General features: G+C 48.7%; 2 protein-coding genes across 3 annotated transcripts; both read left to right on the top strand.

Moving 5' to 3' along the window:
* Positions 1–3,878: 3,878 nt before the first annotated feature.
* Positions 3,879–7,791, top strand: LOC112132656 (serine protease 44-like). Its single transcript, XM_054552185.2, has 6 exons — positions 3,879–3,988; positions 4,133–4,357; positions 4,561–4,717; positions 5,087–5,349; positions 6,111–6,271; positions 6,840–7,791. Exons 1-6 carry the CDS (start codon positions 3,886–3,888, stop codon positions 7,074–7,076), a joined length of 1,146 nt encoding a protein of 381 aa, XP_054408160.2. The 5' UTR covers positions 3,879–3,885; the 3' UTR covers positions 7,077–7,791.
* A 2,078-nt stretch (positions 7,792–9,869) lies between these two features.
* PRSS45P (Putative serine protease 45) lies at positions 9,870–18,687 on the top strand. 2 transcript variants are annotated; one of them, XM_054552186.2, is made up of 6 exons: positions 9,870–10,041; positions 12,136–12,162; positions 15,986–16,133; positions 16,636–16,910; positions 17,696–17,865; positions 18,195–18,687. In XM_054552186.2, exons 1-6 carry the CDS (start codon positions 9,933–9,935, stop codon positions 18,426–18,428), a joined length of 963 nt encoding a protein of 320 aa, XP_054408161.1. In that variant the 5' UTR covers positions 9,870–9,932; the 3' UTR covers positions 18,429–18,687. The 2 variants fall into 2 exon arrangements, with proteins under 2 accessions (XP_054408161.1, XP_054408162.1); XM_054552187.2 differs by having other exon boundaries at positions 9,897–10,046.
* The last annotated feature ends 728 nt before the right edge of the window (positions 18,688–19,415 follow it).

The raw sequence follows: 19,415 nt of genomic DNA on the forward strand, positions 1-19,415 counted from the left end.
CCTGTGCATTTAACATCTGTGTCAGTTTGGAGAGGATAAGATTAATTGATGATTCCCCTCATTATCAGTTGTATTTTCATGCTTCTTGCATGTTGGGTATTCTTTGATTGGATACTGGACATTGTGACTTTTACCTTGTTGGCTGTTTGATATTTTCATATTCTCATAAATATTCTTGAGCTTTGTTTGGGGATGCATTTAAATTACTTGGAAACTGTTTGATCTTTTCAGATCTTGCTTTTAAGACTTTTTAAGCAGGACAATTCTCAGTCTAGGCCTAATTATTCCCCATTGCTGAGGCAAGACCTTCCTGGATACTCTACCCAGGGCTCTGTGAATCTTGAGTTTCTTTGTCCAACTAATGGAAGCAGGCTCTATTCTTGGCCCTGTGTGAGCACCAGGCATTGTTACTTCTAATTCTTTTCAGTGGTTATTTCTCTAGCTTCAGGTCGTTTCCTCACAGACATGCACTGACCAATACTCAGTTTAATACTCAAGGGGGAGTATTTGTGTTGCTATAAAGGAATACCTGAGGCTGGATAATTTATAAGAAAAAGAGGTTTATTTGGCTCATGGTTCTCTAGGCTGTAAAGAAGCATGGTGCCAGCATCTGCTTCTCATGAGAGCTTCAGGCTTCTTCCTGTCATGGCAGAAGGCAAAAGGGAGCTGGTATGTAGAGATCACATGGCAAGAGAGGAAGCAAGAGAGGGGACGTGGATGTGCCAGGCTCTTTTTAACAACCGGCTCTCTTGGCAACTAATATAGTGAGAACTCACTCACTCCTCCTCTTCCAGAAAGGGTATTAATCTATTCATGAGAGATCCACCCCTATGACCCTGATACATACCATTAGGCCCCACTTCCAACACTGGGGATCAAATTTCAACATGAGATGTGGAGGGGACAAACATCCAAACTACAGCAGGGAGCCTCTGCAGATCTTTGTGTTCTTTCTTTGTGCGACTCTCTCTTCTGCAGTATGTTATCAGCACAGCTGCCTCCATGTTCCTGGCCTCTCAGCAATACCTGCTCACATCTGGGAGCCTGCTGGATTCTGCCTACATTCTCCTTCTCTGTACTGTGGCCTGGAAATTCTCTCAAGTCATAAACCTAAGGCAGTCACAGGGCTTACACCATTTGTTTCCCATCTATTAGGGATTGTATTTTTTTTGGTGGGTGTCCAATATCTTAAAAACTATTGTTTCAGATGTTTGTTCATTTTTGGTTGTTTCAGGTGGGAACGTCAGTCTTTTTATATTCCACGGCTAGAAGGAGAAGTCAGCATTTAATAACCTTTCTTTCTTTCTTTCTTTCTTTCCTTCTTTCTTTCTTTTTCTGTCTTTCTTTCTTTCTCTCTCTCTTTTCTTTTTCTTTTCTCCTTTTTTTTTTCTGGGTCTTGCTCTGTTACCCAGGCTGGAGTGCAAGTGGTACAATCATACCTTACTATAACCTCAACCTCCTAGGCTCAAGTGATCCTCTTGCCTCAGCCTCCTGAGTAGCTAGGACTACAGGCATGCACTACTATCCTCAGCTAATTTATTTTATTTTATTTGATTCAGAGACAGGGTCTCACTATGTTGCCTAGGCTGGTCTCAAACTCCTGGGCTCAAGCAATCCTCCTGCCTCAGCTGCCCAAAGTGTTGGGATTACAGGCATGAGCCACAGTGCCCAGCCAATATTCCTTTATAGTTAAAAATATCATAGGTAATTTAAAAATATCTCTTTAAGTTGCTTTCCCTTTTTCATTCTGTATTTTGCTTTTTTTCTTTTATTTTAATCTTACTAGAATGTTGTCTAATTTATTAGGCTTTTCAAATAACAAAATTCTGATTGTGCTAATTCTCTCCACAATTTTTTCTCTATTTTATTGATTTCCTTTTTTTTAAGAGAGAGGGTGTCACTCTATCACCCAGGCTGAAGTGCAGCAGCCTGATCATAGCTCACTGTATCCTTGAACACCTGGGCACAAACGATTCTCCTGTCTCATCCTCCCAAGTAGCTGGGACTATAGGTGCACGCCACCACACCTGCTGGTTTTTTTATTTCTAGTAGAGACAGGGTCTCACTATGTTGCCAGGATGGTCTTGAACTCCTAGGCTCAAGCAATTCTCCCACCTCAGCCTCCCAAAGTGTTGGGATTACAGGCCTGAGACACTGTGCCTGGCTACTTTATTGATTTCTGCCTCCTTTTTCCATTATTTTCTCCTTCATCGCAAATTCTTTCTTTGAGTTTATTCCATTGATCCTTTTCACTTTCTGAGTTGGATGTTTAACTCATTTGCTATCAGTCTTTCTTTTCTGATCTTGTCAAAGCTGTAAATTACTTTCTGGGACTGGTCTATCTGCATCACATATGCTTTGATATATAGTGTTTTCATTGGCAGTTACCTCTAAATGTTCATTATTTCCCTCATGATTTTCTTTTTATAGGAGAACCACTCAGAAGGGTTTTGTTTTTGTTTCAGAAAGATGGGATTTTTTGATATGTTAAAAATTGATTTTAATATTATTGACTTGTGACTCAAGAACAGAATCTATATACCAATGATTCTCTGGAGGTTGTTGTTCTTCGTGGCATCATTTCTGAATGTTCCCTTAGTGGTCATTGAGCAAGTGTTCTCTGTTGGCAGTTGTAAAATTTATTATATAGCTAAGGTGAAGATTATTAATAGTCAAATCTTCTTTATCTTTGCTTAATTTTGTCTGTGTAATCCAGCAGTTTCTTAAGGGGAACATATCAAAAACTCCAGTCTCCCATTAATTGGTCACCTGTTTCTTTGTGTATTATGGCTTTTTTCTGCATCTTCTTGGTCATTTCTTATTTTTACTTTATATAATAAGATTCCTTTTTGTCCCTTTATCATGATCTTGCCTTAAATACTATGATCTAAGAGGAAAATTGCTATACTACTTACTTTGTGTTTCAGATTTTCTTGGTATTTCTTTTTCTATCCCCCCTTTTCAATTTATCTGTATCTTTTTGTTTTAAATTTGTCTCTTCATATAGTATATTTCTGGATGATATCTTTTTTCTCTAATTATAAAGTATTTGTTTTGTTTGTTTTTTTCCAACACATTTACATGTAACACAATTGCTATTGTATTAGGACTGATTATAGCCATCTTGTTTTGTGTTTTCTATTTATCATACTTTGTTGTTTTGTTTTGTTTTAAAGAGATGGCATTTCAATATGTTGTCCAGGCTGTACGCAAACCCCGGGGCTGCAGTGATCCTTCAGCCGCAGCCTTCGGAGTAGCTGGAACCCCAGGCTGCAGAAAAACAGGCTCTTTCTGTTTTACTTGAAACCTTCCACTGGGTAGACTGTATTTTCTGCTGCTTTGAAGGGTATCCAGTGATTAGATTACACTCAACTTGGGCCGGGCGCGGTGGCTCATCCCTAGAGTCCCAGCACTTTGGGAGGCCGAGGCGGGAGGATCACGTGAGGTCAGGAGTTTGAGACCAGCCTGGGCAACATGGTGAAACCCCGTCTCTTCTAAAAATATAAAAATTAGCTGCCCGTGGTGGCCTGTGCCTGGGATCCCAGCTACTTGGGAGGCTGAGGCAGGAGAATCGCTTGAACCTGGGAGGTGGAGGCTGCAGTGAGCTGAGATCATGCCACTGCACTCCAGCCTGGGCAAAAGAGCGAAACTCCATCGAAAAAAAAAATTACATTCAACTGGATAATCCAGGAAAATCTCTTTCTTAAGGTTCACAGGCCGAATTACATATTGAAAGCCACTTCCTTCACAGCACTACCCGGATTAGTTTTTGCTGAGTGACCCGGGCTCGCGAGAGCCGCCTCAGGTCTCCGCTGGCACACCGGGTTCCCGCCAACACCGGGACCAGGGCGGAGCCGCCGCGAGGGGGCGCCACGAGGCGTACTGATGGTGCCCATGGCGTCCCAGGACGGCCTCCGCAGGGGCCGTGGAGGCACACGCCTGAGCCTCCACCTCCTGATCTGGCTTCAGCTCCTTCAACCCCTGCTCAGTGAGGCTGGGAGTGGACAGGGCGGGGCTGGGCTGCGCCCACGCTGGGTGTGGGGTGGCAGTGGGGGTGCTGTGGGAATAGGCAGACGCGGAGGAGGCGCCGCCAGGCCAGCTCCTGTTCGCCGCGGGTCCCCGTCTTCACCAGGTGAGCCATACCGACCCGAGGAGGATTCCAGAATGACCCCGGCAAGCCCAGAAGCCCGGACGCCTCCTGTGCACCCGAAATTCCCCAAAATTCCAGAAACCTCTGTAGCTCCAGGGTCTCCAGCACCCGCAGGGCCTCCAGGATCCTGGGTTACTTCAGCATCTACAGTGGGAGAAGCCTTGGAACCCGACGGGATCTCCGACCTTGGAAGGCACCTTTCTCAGGGTATTGTTTCTGGTGCTAGATCTGTCCTGGCCTGCGGGGGAGGTCAAAGAGGACGCAGCCCGGCTCACGGAGGTTGAGGGTCAGACCCTGACCTAGATGATTTGAGAGAGAGGATAACCCGCCTCCGCCCTGGGCAGCCTGGTGGGGGTGGTGGGAAGGTAGTGGCTTCACTTCCAGTCCCCTCTCTTTACTGAGCCCACCAGCCTGTGGCCACCGTGTTTCAAGGATAATTGGAGGATTGCCAGCCCCAAACAGGAAGTGGCCCTGGCAGGTGAGCCTGCAGACCAGCAACAGACACCACTGCGGAGGCTCCCTCATCGACAGGCGCTGGGTGCTCACTGCCGCCCACTGTGTCTTTAGGTGAGTGTTTGGGGCTCAGAGCTTGGGCCCTGATCAGGCTGTGGGACCTGGAGCCAGTCTGTCCCCTTCCCTGAGCTTCCTCTTCCTCATCTGTAAAAGGGGGTGACAGCCCCATAGTTTTTATCCAGTCTGGGTGAGACCTGAGTATTTGCATTTCTAACAAGTTTCCGGGTGTTGCCGCCGCCGTTGATCTGGGGACCACTGGCTAAAGTGGTCAGGGGTCTTGGGGGGATGTGGTTTGGAGGGAGGGAGGTGGCTGCTGGCTGGCATAGGAAGATGGGACCAGGCTGGGAAGCACCTGGAAGGTGTGGAAGGGGAGCATAGACGTTCCCCCAGGATCTCTGTGAAGGCCATCTTTTCTCTCAATAGTAATTTGGAATACAAGGTGAAGCTGGGAGACACTGACTTGCATGCTGGTTCCAAAGAGGCACTGGTGATCCCTGTTCGAGACATCGTTTTTCCTGGCAATTTTGATTTTGCCACTTTGACAAACGACATTGCCCTTGCTCTGCTCGCCTACTCTGTGAATTATTCCTCACATATCCAGCCTGTGTGCCTCCCCGAAAAGCTTTTTGAAGTGGAAGCTGGGACAGAGTGCTGGGTGACTGGATGGGGCCGAGTGTCAGAGAGTGGTGAGACAGGCAAGATGCTGAGGTGGGACAGTCTGGTGGGCTGGGCTTGGCCTGCAAGCTATTGGGAGAGGCAGGGAGGCCATTTTCTAGCAGGTGGGTGAGGGAGGAGGGTGGAGAAGATGCTGCCAGGAAGTAATTTAACAACTATGTTATGAATTTCTGTTGTCATATTGGGGCCTTGGGGCTTGGGGGCCAGGTGTAGTGGGTTCTCTTCAGGGTGAATTTCAGCTCAGGGTGATGAGCTGTCTGCCAATAGGAGCCAACCCCCACTAGAAGGACCTGCCTTGATGGGTTGAACTTCTTCACCCTAGCAGTGTAGGCCAAGCCAGAGCAACCCTGCCGGTGAGGCTGTGGGGACTCCTATCCTTAGGGAGAGGCACTACCTGTCTAAGAGTCTGTGATCCTGCTCTAGAAAGTAAAGATGCTTTACTGATGCACAGGACAGCCTGTCATTTCTGCTGATACTCAGAGTGACAGATACTTGGTTGACATTTTGCAGGCTGACAAGGCCTTGCCTCTCCCTCTCCTGATCTGTTTTTCCTTTTACTGTCTTGATTTTGCTTCTTGTCCTTTCCTTTCTCCATGTCAACATTAAGCTCGAGTTTCCTTCTATGTCAAGTGGGGACATTATCCACTGCCCTGACTTCCTTTAATTTGGGCAGTTGTGTTAAACACACCAATCAGGACTCAGAGTGGGCACTGGGGGCTCCTGTTCTATCCCTTTGTGAAGATCCACTCTCTTGTAAATTGTCTCTTTGCAGTTTCAGGACCAATGCCACTTGTTCTTCAGGAGACTGAGCTAAACATTATGCGTCATGAGAAATGTCGTGAGGTGCTCAAGAAGAAGAGTATATCCAAGAGTAAAATGGTCATGAGGGGGACCGTCTGTGGCTATAATGACCAAGGGAAGGATGCCTGTCAGGTCAGTTCATGGGCATCTTGCTGCCTCAGCATTGCAATTGTCTCCTGAAAGCTTCCTCATCCCCAGCCAGTAGGGCCTGGGTTATCTCCTAGCCCCACTCTGTTTACCCTTATTCATGGTAATAGGATGTGAGGACAAGCCACCAAGCCTCTCCTGGGCAGCCTACCTGATCCTTCAGGAGAGAGCAACTGACACAGCCTGGAGTGGGAGGAGGGGTGAATCAGGCAGGTCCCACCAACAATACATGTTCCATGTTTTGAGCCCCTTCTTTGTGACAGGCAGTGTACTCAGGTAAGCACTTGACTCATTATTGTCTCAGAGTAGGCACGATTTCATTAGGTATATTCCGTTTTTTGGAACACGCCTTTTTAGTAGGTACATGATTTTGGTTTATTGGAAATTGTCAATTCTCAGATCTCATATTGACAGATACCTAAGGCTAGGAGGGTCTTAGGGGTTCCTGGGGAAGCCCCCTGAGTGCCTAGCTCTGCAGTGCATTGCAGTGCAATTAGCCTGCTCTGATGTGGATCCTATTTCTTTCCTACAGTGACTGTCTTTCTTTTTCCAGGGAGATTCTGGGGGGCCCCTGGTCTGTGAATTAAATGGCACATGGGTCCAGGTGGGGATTGTGAGCTGGGGCGTTGGCTGCGGTCGCAAAGGATACCCTGGAGTTTACACAGAAGTTAATTTCTACAAGAAATGGATTACTGATCACCTGAGACAAGCTTCCTGTTTGAATTCAGCAGACTTCGTCATCCTAGTCGTGTGTCTGGTGATGCCCCTGGGCATCCTGGTGACCCTGTGATCAGACCCCATTCCACTCTTCTGCTGTTTCTGAGTCTCACACTTAGGTGTCTCCTCTGACCAACTTCCCACTCCTTCTCAGTGACCTTTCCGCAAATCCCAGTTGGAATCCATGGGCCTTCTGGAGATCTGTACAATAGAGCATGGCAGGGAGACTGGGGCCTGGAAAGTGCCCCTGCCTGGTGCTCTGGTCACTTGCCTCAGCCATGCCTGCACCAGGGCTGTGCTCTGGCTGGTGGGAAGGAGGGTGTGAACCGATTCCAGCTAGAGGGCCAGCTGCCCTGCCAGGTAGGCCACGGTGACTCATCAATATCTGGAGGAACATCTATCAAAGAAGATACATCATCAATGGTGAAGCAAGTGTTAGACGTGGTTCTGGTTTCAGGGCTCCCACCTGAGACTTTGTGAAACCAGCCAGCTGGGTGATTGCTCAGAGAGAGTGAAGGAGGCATTACCAGGTCCCTGCAGACGTGTGAGACCTGGGACTTCCACTCTGGCTCAGTTGTCTGGGGCTGGGAGAAGTTCCCCTGCAGCCCAGTGTGGATCCATCTGTGAGTGGACAGCCTCTGCCACACTAGTGCTTTTGGAGCAACCCATTCTTGGCAGCCGCTTCCTCAGTGCCCTAGTGGTCACTTTCAGGGACACCACAAGTTGTGTTGAGGCAGTTATGAAGTGTGGAGTTTTCATAAATCAACTGAATAAATGTTTGGAGAGTCTCCTGTTTCTGAAGCTCTGCTCACTGGGGAGTTTGGTTGAATATAACATACTCTATAGAGAACTGGCTTCCCATTTAACTAAGGAAGCTATTTATGGTTCTTATTAAGATGTAGAAGGACAGGTGAGGCCTTGCCTCCTCAGACATGAGCTCTAGGGATGATTTTAGCCAATGGGTCTTGTTCCCTGTGTGCCTGTTATATCCATCAGCATCTCTGCAGGGAGCTCTGTAGTTGAGCTTAACAGTCTCTACAGTTAGGGATAGGGGATCAAGAGACACTGGAACTAGGCCCAGGAGTGAAGTTCAGGTGTGAGAAATATTCCTCCTCATCTACTGCTTCTCCTTGCTGCTCCCTCCCACTTGGTTACCAAAGATATGCATTCCCACCGGGAGAAGGGCAAGAGAGATTCACTGTAGTATACATAGATTCTCTCCCCTCATTACAAAGTCTGGTGTCCTGGAGTTTCTCTGTCTAGCTACTGATCAACCCCCTCCCAACCTCTTGCCCTTTGCCCTTCTAAGGTTGAATGTTTAACCCCCAGGTATGGGTGGGCTTCAGTGGACAGTCTGTATCAGTCCCTTCTGTTGCCTGAGGAAGGCTGAGGCCGAGAGACTGAGAGCTTACATCAAACCCAGTCTCTTAATGAATATAGCACTACCTGCTTTAAGAAACCACTGATTTATTCATAGATTAATAAAACAAATTTAACTTTTTTTCCCTAGAACATCCCATTACAGTGTTCTTGGTCAGTAGGTAGCTTTCTCCATCTCGTGGCTTGCTCTCAGTCCTGTAGTTAATGCTTTACCTGCATCAGAATCCCCTAAGGCTTGTGAAATACAGATTACTGGCCTGCACAGTGGCTTATCCCTATAATCCCAGCTACTTGGGAGACTGAGGCAGGAGGATCCCTTGAGGCCAGGAGCTTGAGACCAGCCTGAGCACCATAGCATGGTGGCCTGTGCCTGTAGTCCCAGCTACTCTGGAGGCTGAGCAGGAAGAAGTCTTGAGCCCAGGAGTTTGAGGCTGCAGAGATATATGATCATGCCACTGCCCTCCAACCTGGGGGACAGGAGGAAACCTCATCTCTTAAAACAAAATTACAGATTACTGGTTCCTGGTTCCACCCCTGGTGTTTTCAATCCTGTAGGTCTGGGACAGGGCCTACATTCTCTGTCTTTCAGGTAGAAAGACCTTAAAAGAATGTACATTTCTAACAAGAATGTACATTTACCTGAAAGACCTAAAGAATGTACATTTCTAAGTTCCTGGCTCATGCTAATACTGCTGGTCTGGAGACCTCACTTTGAGAAGCAATGCTCTGCATTAACAAGAATAGAAAAAGCAACCTCCTGTTGACTGCCTTGGCATGGAAGTGGCACACATCACCTCTATTCATGTGGACCCACTTAGGTGCCAGGCTGGGGAGGGAATGTGGCTCCAAGTCCAGCTGATCACCTCCCAATCTCTGCCATGCCTAGCAGATCCAAAGACAGCATTCTTCTGCAAAAAATCCCTGTGGAAGCCCAAGGCCTGGCACAAGCCACCATTCCTTTTAGCTGCCACGATCTTACTGGTTGTCTGTGGAAGAGGACACATGTCTTTCCTTTCTCTGGTCTCCCCCAAGAGTCCTTATTTTACAGTAGTCTTAGATCCAGCTCAAATATCACTTTTTCAAAGACATCTTCTCTGATTCCATAGCCTTACGGTTCTTTTCCTTTTTTGTGCTTTCTCCATCTTTCCAGATTCTCAAACCAAGAGTAATTGTGAAACTCTCTAGTGCGCTGGGACCAGGGAACCAAGGGTGTAGTCAGAGGCTGGGCAACAGGATGCCATTAGTAGTCCAGGGATGCGGTGCACCTTCATCCGTCAGGTTCTCTGGGCATTGTCACCAACTTAAAACCCTTGGGGGTGCTTTCATGGGGCCCGCCACCCTGGGAGCAATCACAGACTCAGGACTCCCAGGTCGTCCTCAAGAACAGGCAGGAGGTAGAGGTGAGGGAAATGCGCCAGTTTTGCGGGGAGCTGTCAGGAGTTCCCGGCGCCATCACGTGCTACAGTGCGGTCACGTGTGCGGCCGCCAGGCACGTGCCGGGCTCTCGGGAACCGTCTCCGCAGCCGCCAGGTGGCACCTCCCCAGCCTCATGGCCGTCTCGCGGTCGAGCCTCGGCGTGGGGTCCGGAACCTCCAGGCCCTCGGTCCTGAGCCGCCGCGTCCTGCTGCCGCTGCTGCTTCTGCTGCCGCTGAGCTCGGGTGAGGTGGGCGCTCCTCCGCAGCTCTACCTTCCCTCTCCCCGGCCCCAGCCCTGCTCCGCCTCCGGCTCCGTGCCTGGCCTTGGAGGCCGGGGACCGGCCCAGGGGTGTGGCTGCCTACTCTTGGGTGGGGGATGTTTGCGGCCCACGCACCCCGCGGTCAGCTCTCCTCTACTACTCGCGCCCAGGACCTCGCCAGGGCGATTCCAGGATCTTAAACTCCTGCCTCCTCTTGCCTCCTCCGTCAGGGCACACCTGTCCTACAGCGCCCTGGACCAGCGGTGCGGGGAACCCCTGCCTACTCTCCTCCACTGGCAGTCTCTTCCTTCGCTGCCAGTCTGGACACCGTGGCTAATGTCCCTACCACCCGAGCCGCCCTCAGGCCTCTCATAGGCTCCCCCTCCACCCCCCGCTCTGATCTTCTCATGGAGCTGAGCCCCACTGGAGACCCCACTTGGACATGCTTTTTGGCCCAGGAAAATTCTTGGTCCCCATCCACTACAGGAATATTCTAAAATTCACCTTCTTCCCAGATCATCTATTTCAACCCAGCTTGCCTCCCTAGCAGCCCGTCATTCCCTCAGAAAACACAGGCTTTGGGTGCTGTCTTCCTGAACCCAATCCCCAAACCCACAGGGGCCCCTCCAAACTGGACTGCTCAACACCACCCTCACCTACTTCTTTAGGAGTCAGAGAGGCCTGCTTCTGGTGCAGGGCCAGCGGCTCACCTGTGCCCTGCTGTGTGGGCTCTCCCTGTGCGACACTCCCTCCACCATCCTCTCTTATACGTATCCTCTTGCTTTCGCTTTGCTGATTTTTCTCCCCCATCTCTTGCCCCTTCACTGCCAGACCTCCCAAATGTCTTCCCTCCATGCTTCCTGCCAGTGCCTCCTCGCTCCCCACTTAACCCTTTGTTCCTTCCTGGGCTCTCTCCACTCTGATCATCCCTGGCCTTTGTACCACCCCCTCCTCTTTCATTTTCTGTGGTCTCCTGATTCTCCTCTACCTCAAGGGTAACTCCCCCTCTCCTCTGTGTCTGTCCCATGCCACCCTGCTCTGTTCATCCCGGACGTGTTGGTGTCCCCTAAGCTGCTCTCTTTTTCCTGCTCCTCCCCTCTTAACTCCTCCCTGGGTGAACTCACTTGAGCTGCCATTTATGCGATGGTGCCTCATAAAACTTGTCTGGATGTGCAGCTGCCTCCTGGACATCTCTACCTGAAAGGCCTAGAAACATCTCAACCCCTTGGGGTCAATGCTGAGGTCTTCTTCTTCCTGCCAACTGACTTCTCTCATTGTTTCCTAACTAAGTGGATGGCAGCCACTTTTCTCCAAAACCAGAAACTGGGGTGTGATCCTAGACCCACCCATGTGCCTAAGTCCCCCACACAGCTCACTGTGTCTGTTCTCACAGCCACTTCCTCATTCAGACCTTCTCATTTCTTGCCTTGGTTCTGCAGAGCCTCTGGTGGGATCTCAGTGCCTCAGTCTTGTCATCTTCCTGTCTAATATCTGGGCTGCCTATGCAAGCCTGGCTCAGTCATACCTCTGTTGATCTCCCTTTTCCCAGAGGGTCTCACCCTGGCTTCTTGGCCAGGCTTTCGAGGCCTTCATGACTGATGCCTGACTCTCCTCCCCTGGCTCATCTCTTGCCATCACAGGTCTTGCCCCTCATCCTCTGCAGTCTGGCATACACGATGATGTTTCTCCTGCAAGGAATGTGATCATCACTTTTCATTTCTGTTTACCTTCTCATCTTTAACACCTGGCACAGTAAGCCCTCCTCCCACTGAAGTGATCTTTTCTGTCCACCACTTCTTCTGGGCTCCCCTGAAGCCTGCCGCCCTGTCCCTGCACTGATCTCATGCAGGTGGTTTTGTATTTACCTCTGTCCACCCTGCTGGACACTGTATTCCTTGAGAGTAGGCTCTATTTGACACACCTCTGTCTCCCCAGCCTCTGGCTCCAGGCTGGGAACAGAGTGGGAGATTAGGACCTATTTGGTGAATGAATGAATGAACTAATTTAAAAATGCACCTCTTTGCTGTCATCCTGTCATGAATGCTTGCTTCATCTCTGTCCCTCTTTTCTCCTCCAGGTTATAAAGAGGACACAACTAATCCAGGTAGGTAGGGTGAGACCCTGCTGCAGGAAAAGCTGAAGCTCTTGGGAGGGTATGTCTGAAGGGAGTCACATAGACAGTGGTTCTGGGTCTGTAGGAAGCAGGCATTTGGTCTAAGGGGTCTGTTTTCTAAAGAACAGCCTGCAGCTACCAGAACATACAGACCTAACAGCCTAGAGTAAAGAGGATCTTGGCCTCCCATAGGAATGCTGAGCCTCTTGGAATTCAGCCCAGGCCTCATCTTAGACCCTTTTGCACACAGAACCTTTCGAGCTCGAAGCCGTTCAGTTGCAGATAGAGCTTCCTGGGCCTTGTGGCAGTGTCAACAGAGCCCAGCTCTTCTGGGTTTCCTGTCTTTTTCCTTACACCTTAGGCATGGAGCGTTGGGTTACTCCTGTTCTTCAGTTTATGGGCCTCCATTCTCATCGGTCCTGCCAGAACTCTACCCTAATTCATTATAGAATGGATGACTGATGGATTAAGTTAGTTATCCTTGCTTCTGTCCAAGCTCCACTCCCATTCCCCTTCTCCACTCGCTTAATCTTTCTTGGGGATCTTTCTGTTTGTGTGGGCTCTTCTAAAAATACATATTGCTGTCTTGTGTGCATGTATTTTTAATTTACATAAGTGGTATGTTCTCTGTATCTCTTTCTGTTCTCACTTCTTTTAATTCAGCCTCATTAAGACATTTTTAAAATTTGGAAATAATTTGAAACTTACAAAACACTGCAAAAATACAAGTAGTACAAGGAACATGCACACATATATAATTTTTTTCAGAATCAGTGGAGGGTAACATACAGCACGGCTCTTTATTGCTAAATACTTTGGTATGTATTTTCTGAGAATATTCTCTTCCATAACCACAGTACACTTAACAACTTCAAAAGTTTACAATGATACCATACTTTTATCTACTATCCATATTCTAATTTGGTCAGTTCTCCAAACTCCTACTTCAGCAGTGCATGAAGGTGTATAGGTTGCCACAGACCTACCAACCCTTAGTGTGATCCTGCTTTTATGTTTTTTGCCAGTCTAATAGATTGAAAAATCACTTATTGATTTAATTTTCATTTTTCTCATTATTGTTGAGTTTGATCATGTCTCAATATGTTGTTGGCTTCTTGAGTTTCCTCTTCTAATAAATTGCTTGTCTCTATCCTTTGCCTATTATCTCTTTTTTCTCTTGTTGCTTTCCTAAAGTTTCTTGCATAAAGTCTTGTATTCATTTTAGATATTGCAAATATTTCCTCCCTATCTGTCCTCTGTCTGTTAACTTTGCTCCTGGGCCAAAACCTCTCGATTTTGATATAATCAGGTTAATCAGTTTATGCTTTATGGTTTGTGTTTGAGGTTTTAAGGAGTCCTTTCCTACCCCATGTCATATGATTTATTTATCTTACAGTTTTACCTTTTACCTTTAGATCTTCAAGTGCTATTAGCAAGGAATCCAGTTTTGGTTTTCTTATTTCTCTTATAGTGTGCGAGTTTTCCCAACACCGTGTGCTCAACAGTCCTTCTTTTACCCAGTGATTGTGGTGGCTCCTTTATTTACATCAAGTTTGTGCAGCACATGAAACAATCTCAAGCTCTCTATTCTTTTCCATTGTCACTTTCCATTGTCTGTCCTTGTGACAGTACCACATTGTTTTTATTATTATGGCTTTCACATGTGTCTTAATATCTGCTAGGACAAATGGCCCTTCTTTGCTGTGCTTCTTCAAAGACTGAGCTATTCATAGACCTTTGTTTTTCTGTTTCAGTTTCAGAATAAGTTTATCAAGTTTCTTAAAAATTCTAACTTACAAAATGAATTTATAGATTAATTTTGGAAAAATTACATCTAAAATATTTAGCTGTTTTTTTTTTTTTTTTTTTTTTTGAGATGGAATCTTGCACTATTGCCCAGGCTGGAGTGCAGTGGCGTGATCTTGGCTCACTGCAACCTCCGGCCCCTGGGTTCAAGCAATTCTTCTGCCTCAGCCTCCCGAGTAGCTGGGATTACAGGTGCCCGCCACCACGCCCAGCTAATTTTTTTGTATTTTTAGTAGAGACGGGGTTTCATTATGTTGGCCAGGCTGGTCTCGAACTCCTGACCTTGTGATCCGCTTGCCTGCGCCTCCCAAAGTGCTGGGATTACAGGCGTGAGCCACCGCGCCAGGCCTTAGCTGTTCTTTTAAGAGCAGGGACTGTCTTGCCATTTATGCTGATCATTTTCTGTGTCCTTTATTAGAGTTTTAAGTTTATTACCACAGGAGTCTTATGTGGTGTTAGGTAAGTTAATTCCTATGAACTTTTATCATTTTTTTTGCTGCTGAAAATGTATCTTACTTCAGTATATTTTCTAGTTGGTTGTGCTGGGATAAAAAAACATTATTGTTTTTAAAAGGAAATTGTTTTATTGAAGTATTATATGCATTCCAAAAGAATGCACAAATTATGAAGGTCCAGCTGAAGGAATTGTCACACAGTGAGCACACCTGTGTTATCACCACCCAGGTTAAAAAGTAGAATAAGTATGTAGAGAGGCTGAGGTGCGAGGATTGCTTGAGCCCAGGAGTTTGAGACCAGCTCTGGCAACATAGCAAGACTGTCTCTAAAAAAATTTTTTAAAAATTAGCCAGGTATGGTGGCAACTGCCTGTAGTCCCAGTGACTTGGGAGGCTGAGGTGAGAGGATTGCTTGAGCCTGGGAGGTCAAGGCTGCAGTGAGCTGTGACACTGCACTGCAGCCTGGGTGACAGAGCGAGACCCTGTCTCAAAAAAAAAAAAAAAAAAAAAAAAAAAAAAGGCTAAACCAGCACCCAGCAGCCCCCTTGCGTTCTCTCAGTTATTTCCTCTGCCCTCCTTCCACAAAGTGTCCTTATTCCTGGTCTCTGGTGGGATAGGTTCTTTTCTGCCTGTTCTTTAGTGTTGTGTGATGTTTGTTGTAAGTTTGGGGTATATCTAACTTTTGTAAAGTTAAAGATTTTCCGTCTATTTCTAGTTTAAGTAAGAGGGTTTTTTTTTGTAAGTCATAAATATGTGTTAAATTTTTCAAATGACTTTTTCTGTGTCCGTGGAGGAAAGCACATGGTCTTTCTGTCTTCAGATTGTTAGAACCTTTTATGTGGAGAATCCACTGAGAATTCTTTCAATGTGGAACCACCCTTGCACTCCTGGGACAATCCTTAATCATCATGGTGCATTGTTTTTTAAAAATACAACGTTAGCTACTATTTTATTTAGAATGCTTGCATCTGTGTTTCTTCATACATTCATACAACCATATAACTTGACTGATAGAACTGTGTGAAAACTGAGTATGTGACCTGTGAGTGAGGGGCCTCTGGGGTCTCCTTGCTGGCACTTTGAATGTTCAGTGTGAAAACTTCTGACACGGAAGTCAGGAGCTTTTCTTGACTCTGAGCAGCGTAGGGGACAGAGGCCTTCTGCATCTAAGAAATGCAGCAAGCATTATAGCTTTTCAGAAGTGGCGGAGGAACTTCCCCAGATGCAAGAAAATGCATTTCTTGCCTTGGGGCTCCTTCTCTGGTTGCCTTTGTTTTGAGGTCCTGGGCTGAAGGCTCCCTGTGACTCAGAATCTCTCTCCATGCCTCTGCCTTGATACTTTTTACGTTTGTCACTGTCACTTTCCGTCAAGCTCAGTGCCTTTGGGCAGGCCATTGCCCTTCTCTCACCCTCACTTTCCCCATCTCTGAAATGGGAAGAGGCCCTGAGTTTACAGCTTTGTGCAAATTGGCCCTGTAGGGCATCTAGGTCTCAGTCTTTCTCATCCTCCTCTATGTGGTTCCTGTGTCTCCCTGGCACACTTCTTCCTGAAGTTTGTGGTGAGCCCTGGTGGTCGGAGGATTTGGAAATGACCCGCCATTGGCCCTGGGAGGTGAGCCTCCGGATGGAAAATGAGCACGTGTGTGGAGGGGCCCTCATCGACCCCACCTGGGTGGTGACTGCGGCCCATTGCATCCAAGGGTGAGTGTGGCCCATGTGTCCAGGGCTTGGAGACCCCGAGCTACCATGGGCCCAACCCAGCTTCCTCATTTCCTGAGTGAAACAGTGTGGGAGGGAGGTAGGGAATGGGAAGGGCACCTGGGATAAGTGAGAATTGTGTTCGGGGTCTCCTGGGGGCCAGGGACTGAGCTAGGGCAGGAGCCCCTAGCAACAAAGACTGCACCCTAAGCTGAGCAACAGGAAAACCCAGAACACGCCCCCTACCCCATCATGCATGAGAGCATATGTGTACACCAACACTTCCACACCTGCACGCACAACACACAGACCAGGCCACCTTGAATCAATTTGAATGATGAATGAGGAGGCAGTCAGCTCTCCGACCTTCAGTGCCCTCAGTCTGGATTAGGCAGATTGGGTGGAGGCAGGACTCCTGCTAAAGGGATAGGGCCGCAGGGAGGTAGGAGTGTGTTCCTGCTTGGGAGTCTGATACCTACCAGGTGGGGCTCTCTGTTTCCCACAGCACCAAAGAGTACTCAGTGGTGCTTGGCACCTCCAAGCTGCAGCCCATGAACTTCAGCAGGGCCCTCCGGGTCCCTGTGAGGGACATCATTATGCACCCCAAGTACTGGGGCCGGACCTTCATCATGGGTGATGTTGCGCTTGTCCACCTTCAAACACCTGTCACCTTCAGTGAGTACGTGCAGCCCATCTGCCTCCCGGAGCCCAGTTTCAACCTGAAGGTTGGGACGCAGTGTTGGGTGACTGGCTGGAGCCAGGTTAAGCAGCGCTTTTCAGGTGAGCAGGATGGGATGGGGGGTGGGTGCGGTACCACCAAGAGCACACTCCTTTCCTTCTGGGGCCTTTCCTGCTGGACCTGGTTCTCTGAATGTGTTAGGACCACTCCTCATGTGGTGACCATTGTTACTGTTTATGTGGACACCTCATTCAGGCCTGGTAGTGCCTGGGCTGGGCATGACCATTTGTGTCTTATAGAAGCTCAGAGCTGGGCATTCACTCATTCCTTCACTTGACACACTTTGAGTGTCGGCACCCAGCCCTTGGGATTAGAAATGCATGCCCTGCCGGGAGGGAAGTCATGATTGGGTGTGGGTGTGGGCACAGGCTGAGGAGAACAAGGCAAAGTTCTTGTCTGGTGGTCTTGAGATCCAGCTGGGAGGGATCTGGAATGAGCTCTGGGCAGAGGGACTGCCTTGAGGCCCTGGAGGAGGAGAGAGTGTTAACGAAGGTGGAGAGAGCAGCGGTGCCAGCAGAGCTGAGAGTCTGCAGGGAAGCAACGCGGGGCTGGGCCCCAGATTGGAAGTGGCTGCACTGAGACTTGAGTTATGGCTGGCTTGGTTCAGAAGCAGAAGTTTCCCAAGAAGGAGATCTGGACTCAGAGCCTTCGAGGGCGGGGGCTTTTCAGACAAGGCCTGCACTGCAGGGGGAGGGGCCGGTGAAGGAGGGGAGGGCTTGGAGGTATGACAGGCGGTGGCTGGGCTGAGTCTCCAGGGTGAAGGGGACAGGACCCTGGACAGAGGTCAGGGTTGGGTGGAGTGAGAGGTCACTGCTCACCCTGCTAGGCTCCACAGCCAACTCCACGCTGACCCCAGAGCTGCAGGAGGCTGAGGTGTTTATCATGGACAACAAGAGGTGTGACCGGCATTACAAGAAGTCCATCTTCCCCCCAGTTGTCCCCCTTGTCCTGGGGGACATGATCTGTGCCACCAATTATGGAGAAAACTTGTGCTATGTGAGTTTCTGGGAGGTTCTGGTAGCTCTGCTTCTGTTGGGAACCTCTCCCAGGTGGAGGCAGTTCCCTGGGGCGGGGTTGGCCCGGCCTCCCTCCTTTACCATCACCCGGTAGTGCTCTGCTCCTGTCTTCCTTCCCCTGTGATGCCGACGTTTGCCCTGATTCTGGGGTGTGGGTCCCAGCTGAGGAGCCAAAAGAGGACCCCAAGTAGTGAGGTCCTGGAGGAGTGAAAACCCTCCCAGCAGAGCTCAGAGGGTGGGCATGGGTCCCCAGGGCCCAGCAGGCCCAGCTGGACTCACAGCCTCCATCACTCCTCTCTTTTTGCCTAGGGGGATTCTGGAGGGCCATTGGCTTGTGAAGTTGAGGGCAGATGGATTCTGGCCGGGGTGTTGTCCTGGGAAAAGGCCTGCGCAAAGGCACAGAATCCAGGCGTGTACACCCGCGTCACCAAATACACCAAATGGATCAAGAAGCAAATGAGCAATGGAGCCTTCTCAGGTCCCTGCGCCTCTGCCTGCCTCCTGTTCCTGTGCTGGCTGCTGCAGCCCCAGATGGACTCCTGACCTCCCTACCTTTTCCTCCTCCTGCCTTGCCTCTGCTGAGTGGGGCCAGATGGTTTGACCAAGGTCATGTGTCCATCTTCAACAAGAGTCAGGGTGGGGAAGAGTAACCCCTGGGAGAATGGGTCTGGCTTTGGCATCCCGGTGAGGAGAAGTGTGGTGGATGACTAGGCATTGGGTGAGCAGGAGAAGGGAAGTGTGGCCTAGAAGGATTCTGGAATCTGGGACCAGGAGAGCAGGGATTAAACATGTGCAAACTTGAGCTGACTCTTTTCTCTTTTCTGGGGTAGTCCTGGGGGTTGGCCGTGGGTGGGATGGCAGAGCTTCCTGGAATTAAGTCTGCCAGGAGGCTCTCTGGAGTGGGGACTGCTGTTTTTTGCTGTATCATTAGTGCTGGGGCTTAAGGAAAAGGTCTGGGCCTGTGACCTCAGTTTCCTTGTCTGTAAAGTGGGCATGCTGTTAAGGGAACAGTTGAAACATGCAGGCTTTTAGGCTGCAGTAGGAGTGACTCACAATAGTACTCCAAAAGCAGCTTTCTTTTTTTTAAAACCAATTATAAAAGTAGTGCATGTTTATTGTAGAAAATTAGAAAACATAGTCGAGCCTAAAGAAAGCAGACTTCCTCTGGAGTCCCACCACATGGAGGCATCCGCTTCTCATTTTGGTATATTTTCTTCTACATTTTTTTCTTAAAAATTATTGCTCATAGGCCTGGCGCAGTGGCTCACGCCTGTAATCCCAGCACTTTGGGAAGCTGAGGCGGGTGGATCACGAGGTCAGAAGATCGAGACCATCCTGGCTAATATGGTGAAACCCCATTTCTACTAAAAAACACAAAAAATTAGCTGGGCGTGATGGTGGGCACCTGTAGCCCCAGTTACTCAGGAGGCTGAGGCAGGAGAATGGCTTGAACCTGGGAGGTGGAGCTTGCAGTGAGCCGAGATTGCGCCACTGCACTCCAGCCTGGGTGACAGAGTGAGACTCTGTCTC

The sequence above is a fragment of the Pongo abelii genome, chromosome 2 (assembly GCF_028885655.2).
Source record: "Pongo abelii isolate AG06213 chromosome 2, NHGRI_mPonAbe1-v2.0_pri, whole genome shotgun sequence".
NCBI lineage: Eukaryota > Metazoa > Chordata > Mammalia > Primates > Hominidae > Pongo > Pongo abelii.